The following is a 14,545-nucleotide window of genomic DNA, read 5'->3' on the forward strand; positions in this document are numbered from 1 at the left end:
CAATAGATGACCACACAAATTTGAGTACTATTTAAGCCAATTAATTAACCACGATCACTCAAACTTAGGCAATATGATAAATACTTATCTTCACATACAAAGAAAAATGAATAAACTGCCTATAACAATATGGCATTAAAAATCATACTGATGCTCAATATTCTGTGGCTACTAACATTGTGGGCTGTTTTTAAAAGTCAAAAATACTGAACTGTTTAGAAAATTCTGCATAGTAATAGTATTACATTGTGAATTTTATTTTCAAATTTGATCAATAAAGAGGAAAATAATAAAGTTAAGCAGTCAAAAGAAGTAGCGAAAACAAGATAGTCATGCATATATACAGAACATATAGATTCATTTCTAGTTGATTCAATCCTATTTACATATTTAAAATACAAAATAATGGCCGTCTGACTAGTTCCACTGGTAGAGCATGAGACTCTTAAAATACAAAATACATCTTAATGTGTCAAGATAACCAGTTAGCACCAGGAAAGGAACTTTACTTTAGCTTCTGATTATTTTTTACTTTTATTTTTACTTTATTATTATTATTTTTGAGATGGAGTCTTGCTCTGTCACCCAGGTTGGAGTGCAGTGGCACAATCTTGGCTCACTGCAACCTCCACCTCCCAGGTTCAAGCGATTCTCCTGCCTCAGCCTCCCGAGTAGCTGGGACTCTGACAGGCGCGTGCCACCACACCTGGCTAATTTTTTGTATTTTTAGTAGAGACAGGGTTTCACCATGTTAGCCAGGAAGGTCTCTATCTCCTGACCTCATGATTCGCCCACCTCAGCCTCCCAAAGTGCTGGGATTAATGGCATGAGCCACTGCACCCAGCTTAGCTTCTGATTATGACCTCAGTATCTTGGAATAGATACTGAGGAATACTATGTATTTATCATCATGAATTAATAAAAAATTAATTTTGAAAAGTAATTGCTGTATATCATCAATTCAAAAGTGATTCAAATGAACTAAAACCTTAAAACTGGTAACTACTTGATGTTGCGAACAACTCTCCTACAGTGGTTTGTCTTCATCTCTTCCAGTGCTTGTTCCAGTTGTTGAACCAAATGGAGCAGGGTGGCTGGGTCTGTCTGTAGAACTCTGGTGTTGTGATCTCCATTTTGATTAAGGTGTAGCTTTATAGTCACTGCTGGTTTAATCTGTTGCCTGAGACTTCTACTTGCAAGCTTGATTTTAAATGAAATAAGAGCACAGTAACTATTTAATAACCATGCTGAATACATATTTATAATTATCTTAAACCATACACAAAAATTAAGTTTCAGATGAATTACAGATTTCAACATGAAAAGTAAACTTTAAAACCTTTGAAAAGAAAATAATGAGAATATATACACAATTTTATGGTATAGAAGATTTCTTAAGCATGATATAAAAGGCTCAAACCATAAAGACAAAACTGGTAAATTTAACTATAATTTTCTTCAAAGGATACCTAAAGATGGTAAAAAAAACAAGTCATAAACCAAGAGAAGATATTTTGCAACACACATATAACCAAAAAAAGATAGTATCCAGAATGTGTGATGAACTCCTCTCATTTAATAAGAAAAAACCCTCAAAATCCAAGATAAAAATAAACAGAAGATCTAAATAAGCATTTTACAGAAGACAAACGAATAAACATAGAAAAATGTGTTCAACTTCATTAAACATCAGGATAATAGCCAGTAAAACCACATTGAAATACCATTTTACAAATATCAGACTAGCAAAAATTAAAAACCTGTCCATACCAGGCACTGCAAGTGACAGTAATGGGAAATCTCATCCACTGCTGGTAAGGCATGAGAAAATTACTTTGGAAAACAATGTGCATTACCAGCAACTCTACCCCTAGGCATATACCTTAACCTCTTACACATATACATTTATTCATGATAGTATGTTTCCAAGAAGCAAAAACTAGAAATACCTCAAATATTAATTAACAACAGAACGGATAAACCAAGAACAATCACAGAATGAATTGCTTACTAAATGGTGAGGAAAGAAATGAACTACAGCAACATGGGTTATCATAGAAGAAACAAAAATGTTGAAAAAGCAAGTCACAGAATACATGCAAGTTTAAAAAATACACAGTTTTGTGACAAAATTTATGTTTTTAAAAAAACTATAAAGAAAAGATTAGGGGCAGGGCGTGGTGGCTCACTCCTGTAATCTCAGCACTTTGGCAGGCTGAGGTGGGTGGATCACAAGGTCAGGAGTTTGAGACCAGCCCGGCCAACAGAGTGCAATCCTGTCTCTACTAAAAATACAAAAATTAGCCAGGCATGGTGGCGTGCGCCTGTAGCCTCAGCTACTTGGGAGGCTGAGGCCGGAGAATCGCTTGAACCCGGGAGGCAGAGACTGTGGTGAGCCGAGATCACGCCACTGCACTCTAGCCTGGGCAAGAGAGTGAGATTCCGTCTCAAAAAAAAAAAAAAAAAGAAAAAGAAAAAGAAAGAAAGAAAAGAAAAGATTGACAGAAAATTCAGGATAATGATTTCCTCCAGGTGGCTGGGAAATGGTTACAATTGGGGGAAGGCACAGGTTCTTCAAAAGTACTGGTTTTATTTGTTAAGTTTGTTGGTGGGTGTACTGGTATTTGTTTTATCATTATTCTTTAAACTGGATATCTATAACCTTTCATTTGTATAACACATTCCAAATTTAAAAAATAAGTACTACTGACATATTTTTAAAAGAAGAAAACCCAAGACTACAAACAATGACCAACTTGAAGGTCCTTTCAATCTTTAGATTCTCCATCAAAAGGTACCAGGATTATCCAAACCAATAGCTGATTTGAAATCTAGGAGAGGGCCGGGCGCGGTGGCTCACGCTTGTAATCCCAGCACTTTGGGAGGCCGAGACAGGCGGATCATGAGGTCAGGAGATCGAGACCATCCTGGCTAACAAGGTGAAACCCTGTCTCTATTAAAAATACAAAAAATTAGCCGGGCGTGGTGGCGGGCGCCTATAGTCCCAGCTACTCGGGAGGCTGAGGCAGGAGAATGGCGTGAACCCAGGAGGCGGAGCTTGCAGTGAGCCAAGATTGATTGAGCCACTGCACTCCAGCCTGGGCGACAGAGCAAGACTCCGTCTCAAAAACAAAACAAAACAAAACAAAACAACAACAACAAAAAAATTTAAAAAAAAGAAATCTAGGAGAGAAACTGTACAAGACAAGCCTGAAACATCTTGTTATAGGAGAAAGCAAAAAAGTTATCAAAAATAGTGGAGTCATGTCAAGAAGACTAGATTCCAACTTGAAGAGATTTTTGAGTGAATAACAAATCTAAACCTGAGATTTCAGGATTAATTTAATTCCGTAACATAGAATATTTTGACTAGTAACTTCTTCCAAATAATTCTAGGTAACCTGGGCTTTCAAAAGAACCCAAGATACTGATCCAAGGCTGAATTTAATGTCCCCAAGTAATTTGCAAACAATACGTCAATCCCTTTGGGTGAGCTGGTCCCCAAACATAAAATAGGTATTTGCAGGCTAAAGTACCAGTTTAAGACCACCTCTGTAGTACAGATAATTATAGATTATGACACATATACATATTATACATATGATAATAGAAAACAGTACTTATTTATTCAATTATAGTCTGTTTATATTTGTTTTTCCTCTACACTGACAGACAGGGACTGCACTGACAGGGACTGAGTGTATTTGGTGTGTAATTAAGCCATGACTTTTTTGTTGAAAGACTTAAAGCCACTATCCTCCAATTTTCAGACAACATATCTAAATTAAATACCTATACAAATATCTATACTATTCATTAACAGTTCTAAAAAAGAGATTACATAACATCTCTAACAAACATCTAGTAAGACATTTTTCTCAGAAAGAAGTTGAATGACAGTACTACAGGACAAAGAACAGTGGCCCACAAAGTTCTTGATATGGACTTTTTTTTTACTGGGGATGAGATTCTGTCCTCCTCCCCGTAAACATAATAACAATAAAAGCAACTTTAAAATGAAATGTCTTATTTCAATGCAAATTAGAAAAAAAATCAAAAAACCTTTACTTTGAAGGGCCATACCTCAAAGGCACTGAAAAGGGTATTCTGGCAAAAAACATCAAGTAGGAAACAGGATACATAAGTTATATTTCATGTAGCTACAGTTCCTGAAAGAATTCAGTTCTCTGTTTAGCCTCAGAGCAAACAATATGTGGGCAGGACAGGAAAAGAATGCTTTGAAGTAGTTGTGAATGGACCGGCCCTAAAACGAACATCCTCCGGCATCAGTCTCAGATGGTGGTAGATTCAGTTACTAATGCTATTAACAAGGACATCAATTGTGTTGGCAATTTATTAAGTCTGGGGAAATGTTCCTACTAGACACTAAGCTATGATGATTAATTTGATTCCCATAAGTGACTGTACAATAATTAGGTGGTAATTGTCCATCACTACCAGTCTCCATGAGACAAGTCAGTTACTTAAACATGAAAGGCGCCGTATGTAGTTACTAGTTTCCTAGACATTTAACTAGTCTTATCTGATCTGCCTTTCTCTATGAGCAGAAGAATCTACTCCAGTTAAAATCCCATGCAATGGTTTCAACAAATAAGCTGAGGAACTCAATGAGCTCTGAGTAGTAGCTTTTTTAACCCTTAAATGCGTTTCTCCATAAGAAGCAACATTCATTCAGTATACCCTCAACCTTAAACTGTACTAGTCCTACCAATAGTGCAGTGATTCAAACTCATTTCACTGGGTAAATGAGCTCTCGAGTTTAATTTTAGAAAATTCAATTTCTTAATTTTAACTTGCAAAAATGTCTTCATAATGGACACACTCAAAGCAAATTAATAAAGTCAAAAAAAGAACTATTAAAGCCTATTGCACCCCAAAAGTCAGGGGGCATTCGCACACAAGAGACAGGTAAAGATCTACAAGATAAATTACCGCTGAGCCACATACATGACCATCCCCATATCTCCACCGGGTTATTGTGAAAGGATCTAAATATAAAGGCTTATCCAGTCATTTCCCCCACGAACCCCACAAGACTTGCTGCTTATGAAGTCCCCCAGAGGATGAACTGTTTTGTTCTTTGCTGTATCCACAACACCTGGCACATGTTAGGGGTACAAGAAATATCTGATAAATAATTTAAGAAGCCACTTAACTGCCCTTGCCACCCATTCTTTCTATTCAGCAGCAAATGCCTATTATATGCCAGGTATTGTGCTGGGCACACAGTAATGAACAAGACACAATACTTGCCCTCCTGGAGCCTACAGTCCGGCTTATACCACATCCTGTGTTCATGCCTATTCAAGCACTCATCACACTTGATTATAATTGCTGATTTCTAATGAAATTTTATTTTTTGGTCTCCCTCTTACTGTAAGACTGTGAGGACTTAAAGGCAAGCACTGCTATGTCCACAAGGCCTAGCACGCACTAGACATTCAATAAATGGTTTGATAACTAAACAGATGTGTAGAAGCAAGAATGGACTAATGGGACATAAGAGATTATCTTTTTAATTGTTTATCTGCACATACCTTAAGATGCTCATGACAATGGGATATTCTCTCTCTATGCTGGCCACTCTATCCCAAGTGTAAAATTTGAAGATACAGTAAGACAGGTACATCTTTCTTCTGTCCAAATCCTAAGGCTTTTGTCTTAACTCTTACTCCCCTGATGATCCCGCTATTCTTAAATGTTGCTCTTACTTTCAGTGACATTGTGTTGTGCTAGTGGTTGTTTTTCCTAAAACCATGCTTAATTACTGGCTTTTATTTCTATTAGCCATGAGCAACCAATGAGATTCAGTTCAGATGTCAGAGAAATCATTCTCATATGTGATTTCAACTAATCCGGCATCCAAGATTTAGGCCCATATCCTCACCTACTGTAGAGACTGCAACTTAAACAAGCTGTCATCACCTTAAATTCACTCTATCTTGAACTGATTAAGGCCATGTGGGAGTGTGGCTCTAGTGCCACCTGAACTTCTAATTTTTTCAAAAGTTGCTAAAAAATTATAATTCTGGTGTGAAATTTCCTAATTTTTTTTTTTTCAAACCATAGAAGGGAAGTGGTCAGACTGTGGATACCTTTTTAAGAAACTGACTTGCAGATGGACTAGATGAAGGGCAAGGAGAAGAGTCAAGAAAAAGTCCAAGTATTTTTGGCCTGTGTGATTCAAAGAATGGACGTATCATCTGAGATGGGAGAGGCTGTGGAAGGAGCAGTTTCAGCAGGGAGGGGGTGTATTAGTCCTTTCTTACACTGCTATGAAGAAATAACCGAGACTGGGTAATTTATGAAGAAAAGAAGGCCGGGCGCGGTGGCTCATACCTGTACTCCCAGCACTTTGGGAGGCCAAGGCGGGCAGATCACAAGGTCAGGTGATTGAGATCATCCCGGCTAACAGGGTGAAACCCTGTCTCTACTAAAAATACAAAAAAAATTAGCCAGGTGTGGTGGCATGTGCCTGTGATCCCAGCTACTGGGGCGGCTGAGGCAGGAGAATGGTGTGAACCTGGGAGGTGGAACTTGCAGAGAGCCGAGATTGCACCACTGCACTGCAGCCTGGGTGACAGAGTGAGACTCTGTCTCAAAACATAAAAAAAAGAAAGAAAAGAAGTTTAATTGACACACAGTTCCACATGGCTGGGGAGGCCTCAGGAAACTTTCAATCATGACAGAATGCACCTCTTCACAGGGCGGTAGGAGAGAGAATGAATGCCAGATGAAGGAGGAAGCCCCTTATAAGACTAGCAGATCTTGTGATAACTCACTATCTATCACAAGAATAGCATGGGGAAAACTGCTCCCATGACTCAATTATCTCCACCTAGTCCCACCCTTGACATATAGGGATTATTACAATTCAAGATGAGATTTGGGTGGGGACACAGAACCAAACCATATCAGTGGGTAAGAAAGGTGGGATTCAGTTTGGAACACACTGCATTTGAATGCTTATCAAATTACCAAAGTGGAGATGAAATAGGCTTCAACTGTATGACTCTCAAGTTTAGAGGATAGTTCTAGACTAAAGATATACATTTGGGAATCCCAAGAATATGGGGATTATTTAAGACTTCAAATTGGATGAAACCAGCTTGAGAATGTAAGTGGAAAAGGTATGAAGACTCAGAACTGACCTTTGGGGCATCCCAATGTTTAAAGGGCAATGAGATAGAATCAGCAAAGGAGATTGAGAAAGAGGAGCCTGTGAAGTTGGATGAGAATCAGAGGAAGTTATTTCCCAGAAGGCAACTAAAGAAAGTATTTCAAGTAGGAAGGTGTGACTAACTGTGACAAATGCGTTAATAAACAGAATGGCATAAAAACTAAAAAGCGATGACCTTGAGTAAGTTATGAGAGTAGAGTGAAGATTATGAAGTCTGATTAGGAAAAGTTTAAGAGATAACAGGAAGAGAGAGTATACAAACAGAGAGACAACTCTTTCAAGAAGTCTTAGTGTAGGCCGGGCGTGGTGGCTCACGCCTGTAATCCCAGCACTTGGGAAGGCCAAGGCAGGTGGATCACTTCAGGTCAGGAGTTTGAGACCAGCCTGGCCAACATGGTGAAACCCCGTCTCTTCTAAAAATACAAAAATTAGCCAGGTGTGGTGGCACACACCTGGAATCCCACTGTAATCCCAACTACTTGGGAGGCTGAGGCAGGAGAATCACTTGAACCCAGGAGGCAGAGGTTGCAGTGAGTGGAGATCACACTACTGCACTCCAGCCTGAGCAACAGAGTGAGACTGTCTGGGAAAAAAAAAAAAAGTCTTAGTATAAAGAGGAGCAAAATAATGGAGCAGCAGCAGGAGGAGTACATGGAGTCAAGACTGGGTTTCTGACTGTGTGCAGAAGGGAGAGGCAAACCAAGTATGACGCAGGTAAAAGAGGGAATAATTGCTAGAACTATGTCCTCATGGGGGGAAATGCAGATGGACTGAGGTATACAAGGGAAAAGGCTGCCTGTAGATAAGAGCATGGGCACTTCATCAAGAGGAACAGGAGAGAAGACAAGTGGAGCAAATGGGTCCTGATACAGGCTGAAAGATGCGGTGACAGGTGCGTGTGGGAGTTCTTTCTGTTTGCTTCTCTTTATTAGTCTAGTTGGAAGCAAGGTCAACAGCTAAGCATGGGGAGCATGGAGGAGATGTTGAGGCTTTGAAGAAAGAGATATAGGACATGCATGGTCCCTGCTATCCCAGTGTTTACAGTTTAGTCAAACAAAAAATAAAAAAACAAAAAACCAGGTACATATAAGTGAGATGACTTGCCAAAAGAGGAAGCACAGGTGTCATGAAAAGAAAACACAAATGCCACCAAAATTTAACTGTGTCTAGTGGCAGGGGGCATTTCTCCCAAAGGGAGACATCATTTAGAGCACAAACCCTTTCTATAAAGAACCAGATAATATTTTAGGCTTTGCAGACCATACAGTTTCTGGCACAACTACTCAACTCTGCCCTTGTACTTTGAAAGTGGCCATAAATAATACATAACAAAGGAGCATGACTGTATCCCAAAAAAACTTTATTTACAGAAATAGGTAGCAAGCCAGATTTGGCCCACAGGCCATAGTTTGTTGAGCCCTGATTTAAGCTAAGACTTACAAGGATAAGAAAGTCAAGTCAAGAAGAAGTAGCAAAGCAGAAAAAGCATTTCATATAGAGTAAACATAATGTGTAAAGGCCTGATGCTCCTCATATTTTGAATTCCCACCTTCACTCTCTGCCCAAGGGTGCTAGATTAACTTTCCTACATGATTGTTTTTTAAGGTTACCGTCTCTCTCTTTTTTTTTTGAGACAAAGTCTCCCTTTGTTGCTCAGGCTGGAGGGCAACGGCACAATCTCAGCTCATTGCAACCTCCACCTCCTGGGTTCAAGCAATTCTCCTGTCTCAGCCTCCCAAGTAGCTGGGACTATAGGCATGTTGCACCCCGCCCGGTTAATTTTTGTATTTTTAGTAGAGATAGGGTTTCACCATGTTGGCCAGGCTGGTCTCGAACTCCTGACCTCAGGCGATCTGCCTGCCCTGGCCTCTCAAAGTGCTGGGATTACAGGCGTGAGCCACTGTGCATGGCCTTAATGTTACTCTCTTATCCAAATATCTACAAGGGCTTCCTATCGTCTGCTATGTCAGATCTAAACCCCTCTAACCAACTTTCTATAACCTATTTGGACATTACCTCCATTTGAATCAGAAGAAGCCACTACAACAGTGGTTTCCAAACTATTGCATATTAGAGTTACCTAGGTGAAAATAAGCTTTAAAAATCCTGATGCTCAGGCCGAACTCTATACCACTAAATCAGAATCTCTGGGTATTACACACAAACATCAGAATTTCTGTAAAGCTCCCCAGGTTATTCCAATATGAAGTCAAATTTGAAAACAAGTGCACTGTAATACATATTTATCTGTCATTTCCATATCCATGTGGGTCTTTACAACATATTCTGCCTTCTCTACTAAGAATATTTACCCTAATTTTCTCTATTCATTCATGCTTCTGAAATTTCACTTCCTTTTGCTGGAAGCTTTCTTGGATCATGCCAGCACATACACACAATTACACGTGTTGTTGTTGTCGTTTTTTTTTTTTTTTGAAACAGTTGTCATCTTCATTTATATAATTATATTCTTCTTTCCCCATCAAGAACCTTATTTTATAAGCCCCTTTAATTACTAGTTATTTTCAGAACACCTAATATCCCTAACCAAGGTGATACCATCTTTTCCAGTTGAAAGTATTTTACACTTCTTTTGTGTCTCAAAGCATTTAGCACACCTCTAATCAGCAAATAGATGGCATTCAATACACATCTACTAATTTATCGCTCTCTGCTTAATAAAGGACTATAAGCAATGGTCTGAATACACCCTTTTGTTTATGTGACTTTAAAATCAACTGAAAGATGAATCTCACGAAAATAATATTGTGAGAGAAGCCAGGGACAGAAGAATATTTACTGAATCATTCCATATATACAAAGTTAAAAGGCAGGTAAATGTAATTTGTGTTAGAAGTCAGGATGCTGGTTACCTTTGGAAAGGAGGGAAGGGGCAGTAATTAGTTAGGAGGCAAGGAGGATGCTTCTGGGGTATAAGTCACAGTTAAATGCACCATGTGATAATTCATTGAGCGGTACAGTGACCACTTTTCTACATCTGTTAAATTTAAACAGAAAAGTTTTTAAACATCTAGGCACCAATCTAAAAAATCTACATAACCATCTCCTTTTCTAAAATAACTGATTTCTTGCAAACTTTGCAAATTAAACTGATTTGAACACACTGAAAATGAAAGAAATGAACTATTTGTGAAATGGCCTAAAAATGAACATTAAAAAACAAAGTTTCAAACCGGATCTTAGTTAAGGTGGTAAAGAATCCAATAAACAGGACACAAACCTAAAATAATTCTTATATTCTACGTCAAGTTAATTTTAAAAATACTATACCTGTACATCTAGTCGCCATTCAAGGTTATGATAACTGGGAAGACTTGGTGCCAATTCACTTAGAATAGTTCTGATCTCTTTTCTGTTGTCCAGATAAAGCTGAAGCAACAATTTGTTTAATTCTTCAGAGAATCCCAGAACAAAAACAGAGTCTTGGAAATCCAGTTCAGAAATCTAAGTGAATTGAGTTTAAAGAACATCAAAATTTATCTTTGTCTAGCTAAAATACTTGAAATACACAAAAGAATATGATATACTCTAATTTATTCTGTCTAGTAAAAGAAACAGCATTCCTTAAAGATAACCACTGCTCACCATTCCAAAATCCAAGTTACTGATACATAAAAGTACTTTATTTAAGTATAAAATGGAAAGAATTGTTAAGATGCCCAGTTTCCCTTCCTCTTCTTCATCAAGCCAGACACTGCTGATATGCAAACAAATTAATACAGTCTCCCTCCTCTTAGGATACATAAATGGTTTAACAACATGCAGAATTAGAGGTACTTCTATACTAGCTATTTATACCAGCAAGAGGTATTTGTATCAGTAGATATTATATGATTTTTATTTTTTAGGTATGTCTTCAAAAAATCGATTATAAACCATTAACATTATTAAAATCCACAGGTACCTGCCAAGACTATGATGTAGAGTACACCAGACTTTTCTTAAGAATCCAGGCAATACAAAACAGTCCAGAGAAACCCTTACCATGAGCTTTGAGCTCTCAGTGAGGAGATACGTTAATCCTTCCACACCATGCTGGACAGTGTCACTACTCACATTCAGTTTTCCTGAGAAAGAAAAGTGAAAACAAGCAAATAAATTACTACTGTGGTATTTATCTTGTTCATATTTGTCTTTAAAAATAAACACTATTTATTACTACATGTTTTCAAACACTGCACGAAAAATAGTAAGTTGGCCAGAGGCTCATGTTCCTTCTCATTCCACTCCCAGCCAAATGCCATTGGTATTTCCCACCATGTAACCTTCTTAACAAAACGCAGTACTGTGGAGACTAGTATAAGGTGCGTAGCCCTTCTCTTGAAAGCGTAGCTCCTTCAAGTCTGGCGGAAGAGGAACTCGACAGGGATTGACTTAATCCCAGAAGCTGCCTCTCACCCAGGGGAAAACAACACTTTTTTAGCAGAAGCGGATATCTGAACAACTAATAATGATAACCAAATACTTGCATATTTACAGTTGACCCAGCTATTCCACAGACTTTGGTATATTTATACAAAATACTTTTCAGTATTTCTGAAAGTAAGGTAGTATTATGTATGTACATTTTACCATAAGAAAACTGATTTAATAGAAGCTTTAACAATCTCACAGCTACTTCAGAGACGGGCAGGATTTGCACCCTGACTGAGGAGCTCTGCTGGTTTTATTCTACTACAATCGGAACAAGATCCTAGGAGTCACAATAATCCCTTTCTCTCCCGGGAGACAGGGAATGGATCGCAACCGCCCTGGCAGCCTGCGGAGCCGTCCCCTTCCCCTTCTTACTGGCAGCGCCTTCGTAGATTTTTGGGTTTGTGCCGCGCCTCAGGAATTCCACAGCAATCCGCCCAAACTCGGCGACCACTGCAATGAAAGTCAGAAGGCTGTTGAGTGCCGGGCGCTGCCTTTGACCTCCTCCCCAGCCCACAGAACACCGCCCCCACGCCCGCTGACCCGCGCTGTCCACTTGGGGCAGGAAGGCCAGGTGCTCCTTATGCTCCTCGGACAACTCCAGCAGCATCTTCACTGTCCTACGATTTCACCCCGCAGCGCGGACCCCGCCTTCCCCTCTTCCGGCGCCGGTGTCCGGGCGCCTAGAGGCTCCGGCGTCGCAGCGTCCGGAGCTTTGGGTTCCGGCCTACGAACTAACGCCCTACACTCGGACGCCTCCTGCGGCGCAGGCTAAGGTCAGAACGTTCTGCCTTTTGTAAATCATCCCGCAAAGGTGTAGTGAGCGCCGGCTGGGTGCAAGGTGCTAGGCTCTGTGGGAGATGAAAAAGTGTTTCCAATCCGACACGCCCCCTCGTGGAGCATACATTAATATCAATAGCTCACATTTGTTAAGCACTAACCGTGTCAGGAAGTGTTCTTACATTTATTAAATACATTTGGAGTTCACAAGATGTAACTGTGAGATAGGTTCCATTATAATTTCCCCTAGAGATAAGGAAACTGAGAGACAAGTCCAGCAACTGACACTTTTATAAAGCTAATAGTTTCCACAGAGCTTCTGTATATGTTATCTTAAATGTATCTCAGTTAGTATCCTCAACAGCAATGGCTTTGTTTTTACAGATATAGAGACAAAGCTCCAGAGATTATATGACAAAGCCTGTGACAGAGCTAGAAGGAAAGGGTTAGATCCCTCACTTACCTGCTCCAAAGCCCATCCTTCCACCTACCAGGCTGAAAGCTTGTGACAAGGTTTATGAGTGATTATAAATTAGGATAAAGATAATGATGACAATGACCGCTGCTTACAGGATTCAGAGCAATGTCTTTCTCTCTCTCTCTCTCTCTCTCTTTTTTTTTTTGATAGAGCCTCACTCCCAGGCTGGAGTGCAGTGGCGGGATGTCAGCTCACTGCAACCTCCGACTCCCGGGTTCACTCGATTCTCTGGCCTCAGCCTCCTGAGTAGCTGGGATTACAGGTGCCACCACCATGCCTGGCTAATTTTTGTATTTTTAGTAGAGATGGGATTTCACCATGTTGGCCAGGCTGGTCTTGAACTCCTGACCTCAAGTCATCCAGCCGACTCGGCTTCCCAAAATGCTGGGATACAGGCGTGAGCCACCACACCTGGCCCAGAGCAATGTTTTTTAAAAAGTGTTTAGGGCCTGTGATAATTTAGTTCCTTTTCCAACTCTCTCTTCTCACCTACTGTGGTTCAAATATAAGAGACTATAAAGTTGCTAATTGATAGGAATATGATTCTTCAAATCTCAACCCCTTTAAAATGGAGGGTGTGGAGGAGGAGAGGGGAAGGGGAGGAGACTCTTCATATGTCTTTTCTGAGGCTTGAGACAACTCTTTCTATATTCTGAGTCTCCCAGGCAGACTAAAAATTGGAAGAGGTTTTCAATTAACTTCTCTGTGTCTACTTTGTCCTTCACATCTGACTGAAATTGTTTCTTCCACTGTGGCACAGAAAGACAGGTCCTTGAACTTATTAATTAGGTCTTGAAGTAGCATTTGCAGAGAGAACATAATTTTTACTTAGACTGTGGATTGCAGATCAGCAAAAATTGCATCATTTCCTGAAGTTGCCTTTATTCATACGTTATTGAGAAAACATCCATTATTAAAGAATAATTTTCAGAACAGGTAAAATCGTGACTCTTCTACAAGTGTACAATGAACACATGTCACAAAATGTATTGAACTAGTTAATTAATGAGAGAATTAGTGAGAGTACAGTAAAAACCCGTTTCAACTGATTCAAAAGAGGTATTCAAGAACTGTACATATTTAGGGAATAGGAATACTGAAATGAATTTGCAAATAGTTACAGTAGTATGCCAATATGAAATGGCCTTTCTTCTCTGTAATCTCAGGGAATGAAGTGAGGACAGGTGAGGTGAAGGTGAGACTAGGGAGTGGCACAATGGGCTGTCTAAAGTCCATGGTCAAGGAACCAAGTTAGGCCAGGTGTGGTGGTTCATGCCTGTAAACCCAGCACTTTGGAAGGTCAAGGCAGGAGGATCACTTGAGGGCAGAAGTTCAAGTCTAGCCTGACCAACATGGTGAAACCCCATCTCTACTAAAAATACAAAAATTAGCCAAGCATGGTGGCATGTACCTGTGGTCCCAGCTACTTGGTAGCCCAAGGCATGAGAATTGCTTGAACCCAGGAAGCAGAGGTTGCAGTGAGCCAAAATTGGAGTCACTGCACTCCAGCCTGGGTGACAGAGTGAGACACTGTCAAAAAAAAAAAAGAAACCAAGTTTTATCCAAGAAAAACCAGCCTGGGAGTTAAAACACCCCAGGATAATTTATAGAGTGACTTCTGTTGCCATAGGTGATATAGTTTTTTAGAAGAA

At 39.7% G+C, this 14,545-nt stretch overlaps 1 protein-coding gene across 1 annotated transcript; it reads right to left on the minus strand.

The window, feature by feature from the left end:
• Positions 1-236: 236 nt before the first annotated feature.
• On the minus strand, positions 237-12,325 carry LOC105463671 (COMM domain containing 2). The gene is made up of 5 exons (XM_011710889.3): positions 12,179-12,325; positions 12,011-12,088; positions 11,207-11,289; positions 10,493-10,666; positions 237-1,200 (listed from the first exon to the last, which is right to left on the minus strand). Exons 1-5 carry the CDS (start codon positions 12,243-12,245, stop codon positions 1,003-1,005), a joined length of 600 nt encoding a protein of 199 aa, XP_011709191.1. The 5' UTR covers positions 12,246-12,325; the 3' UTR covers positions 237-1,002.
• Positions 12,326-14,545: the final 2,220 nt, after the last annotated feature.

This window comes from Macaca nemestrina, chromosome 2 (assembly GCF_043159975.1).
Source record: "Macaca nemestrina isolate mMacNem1 chromosome 2, mMacNem.hap1, whole genome shotgun sequence".
NCBI lineage: Eukaryota > Metazoa > Chordata > Mammalia > Primates > Cercopithecidae > Macaca > Macaca nemestrina.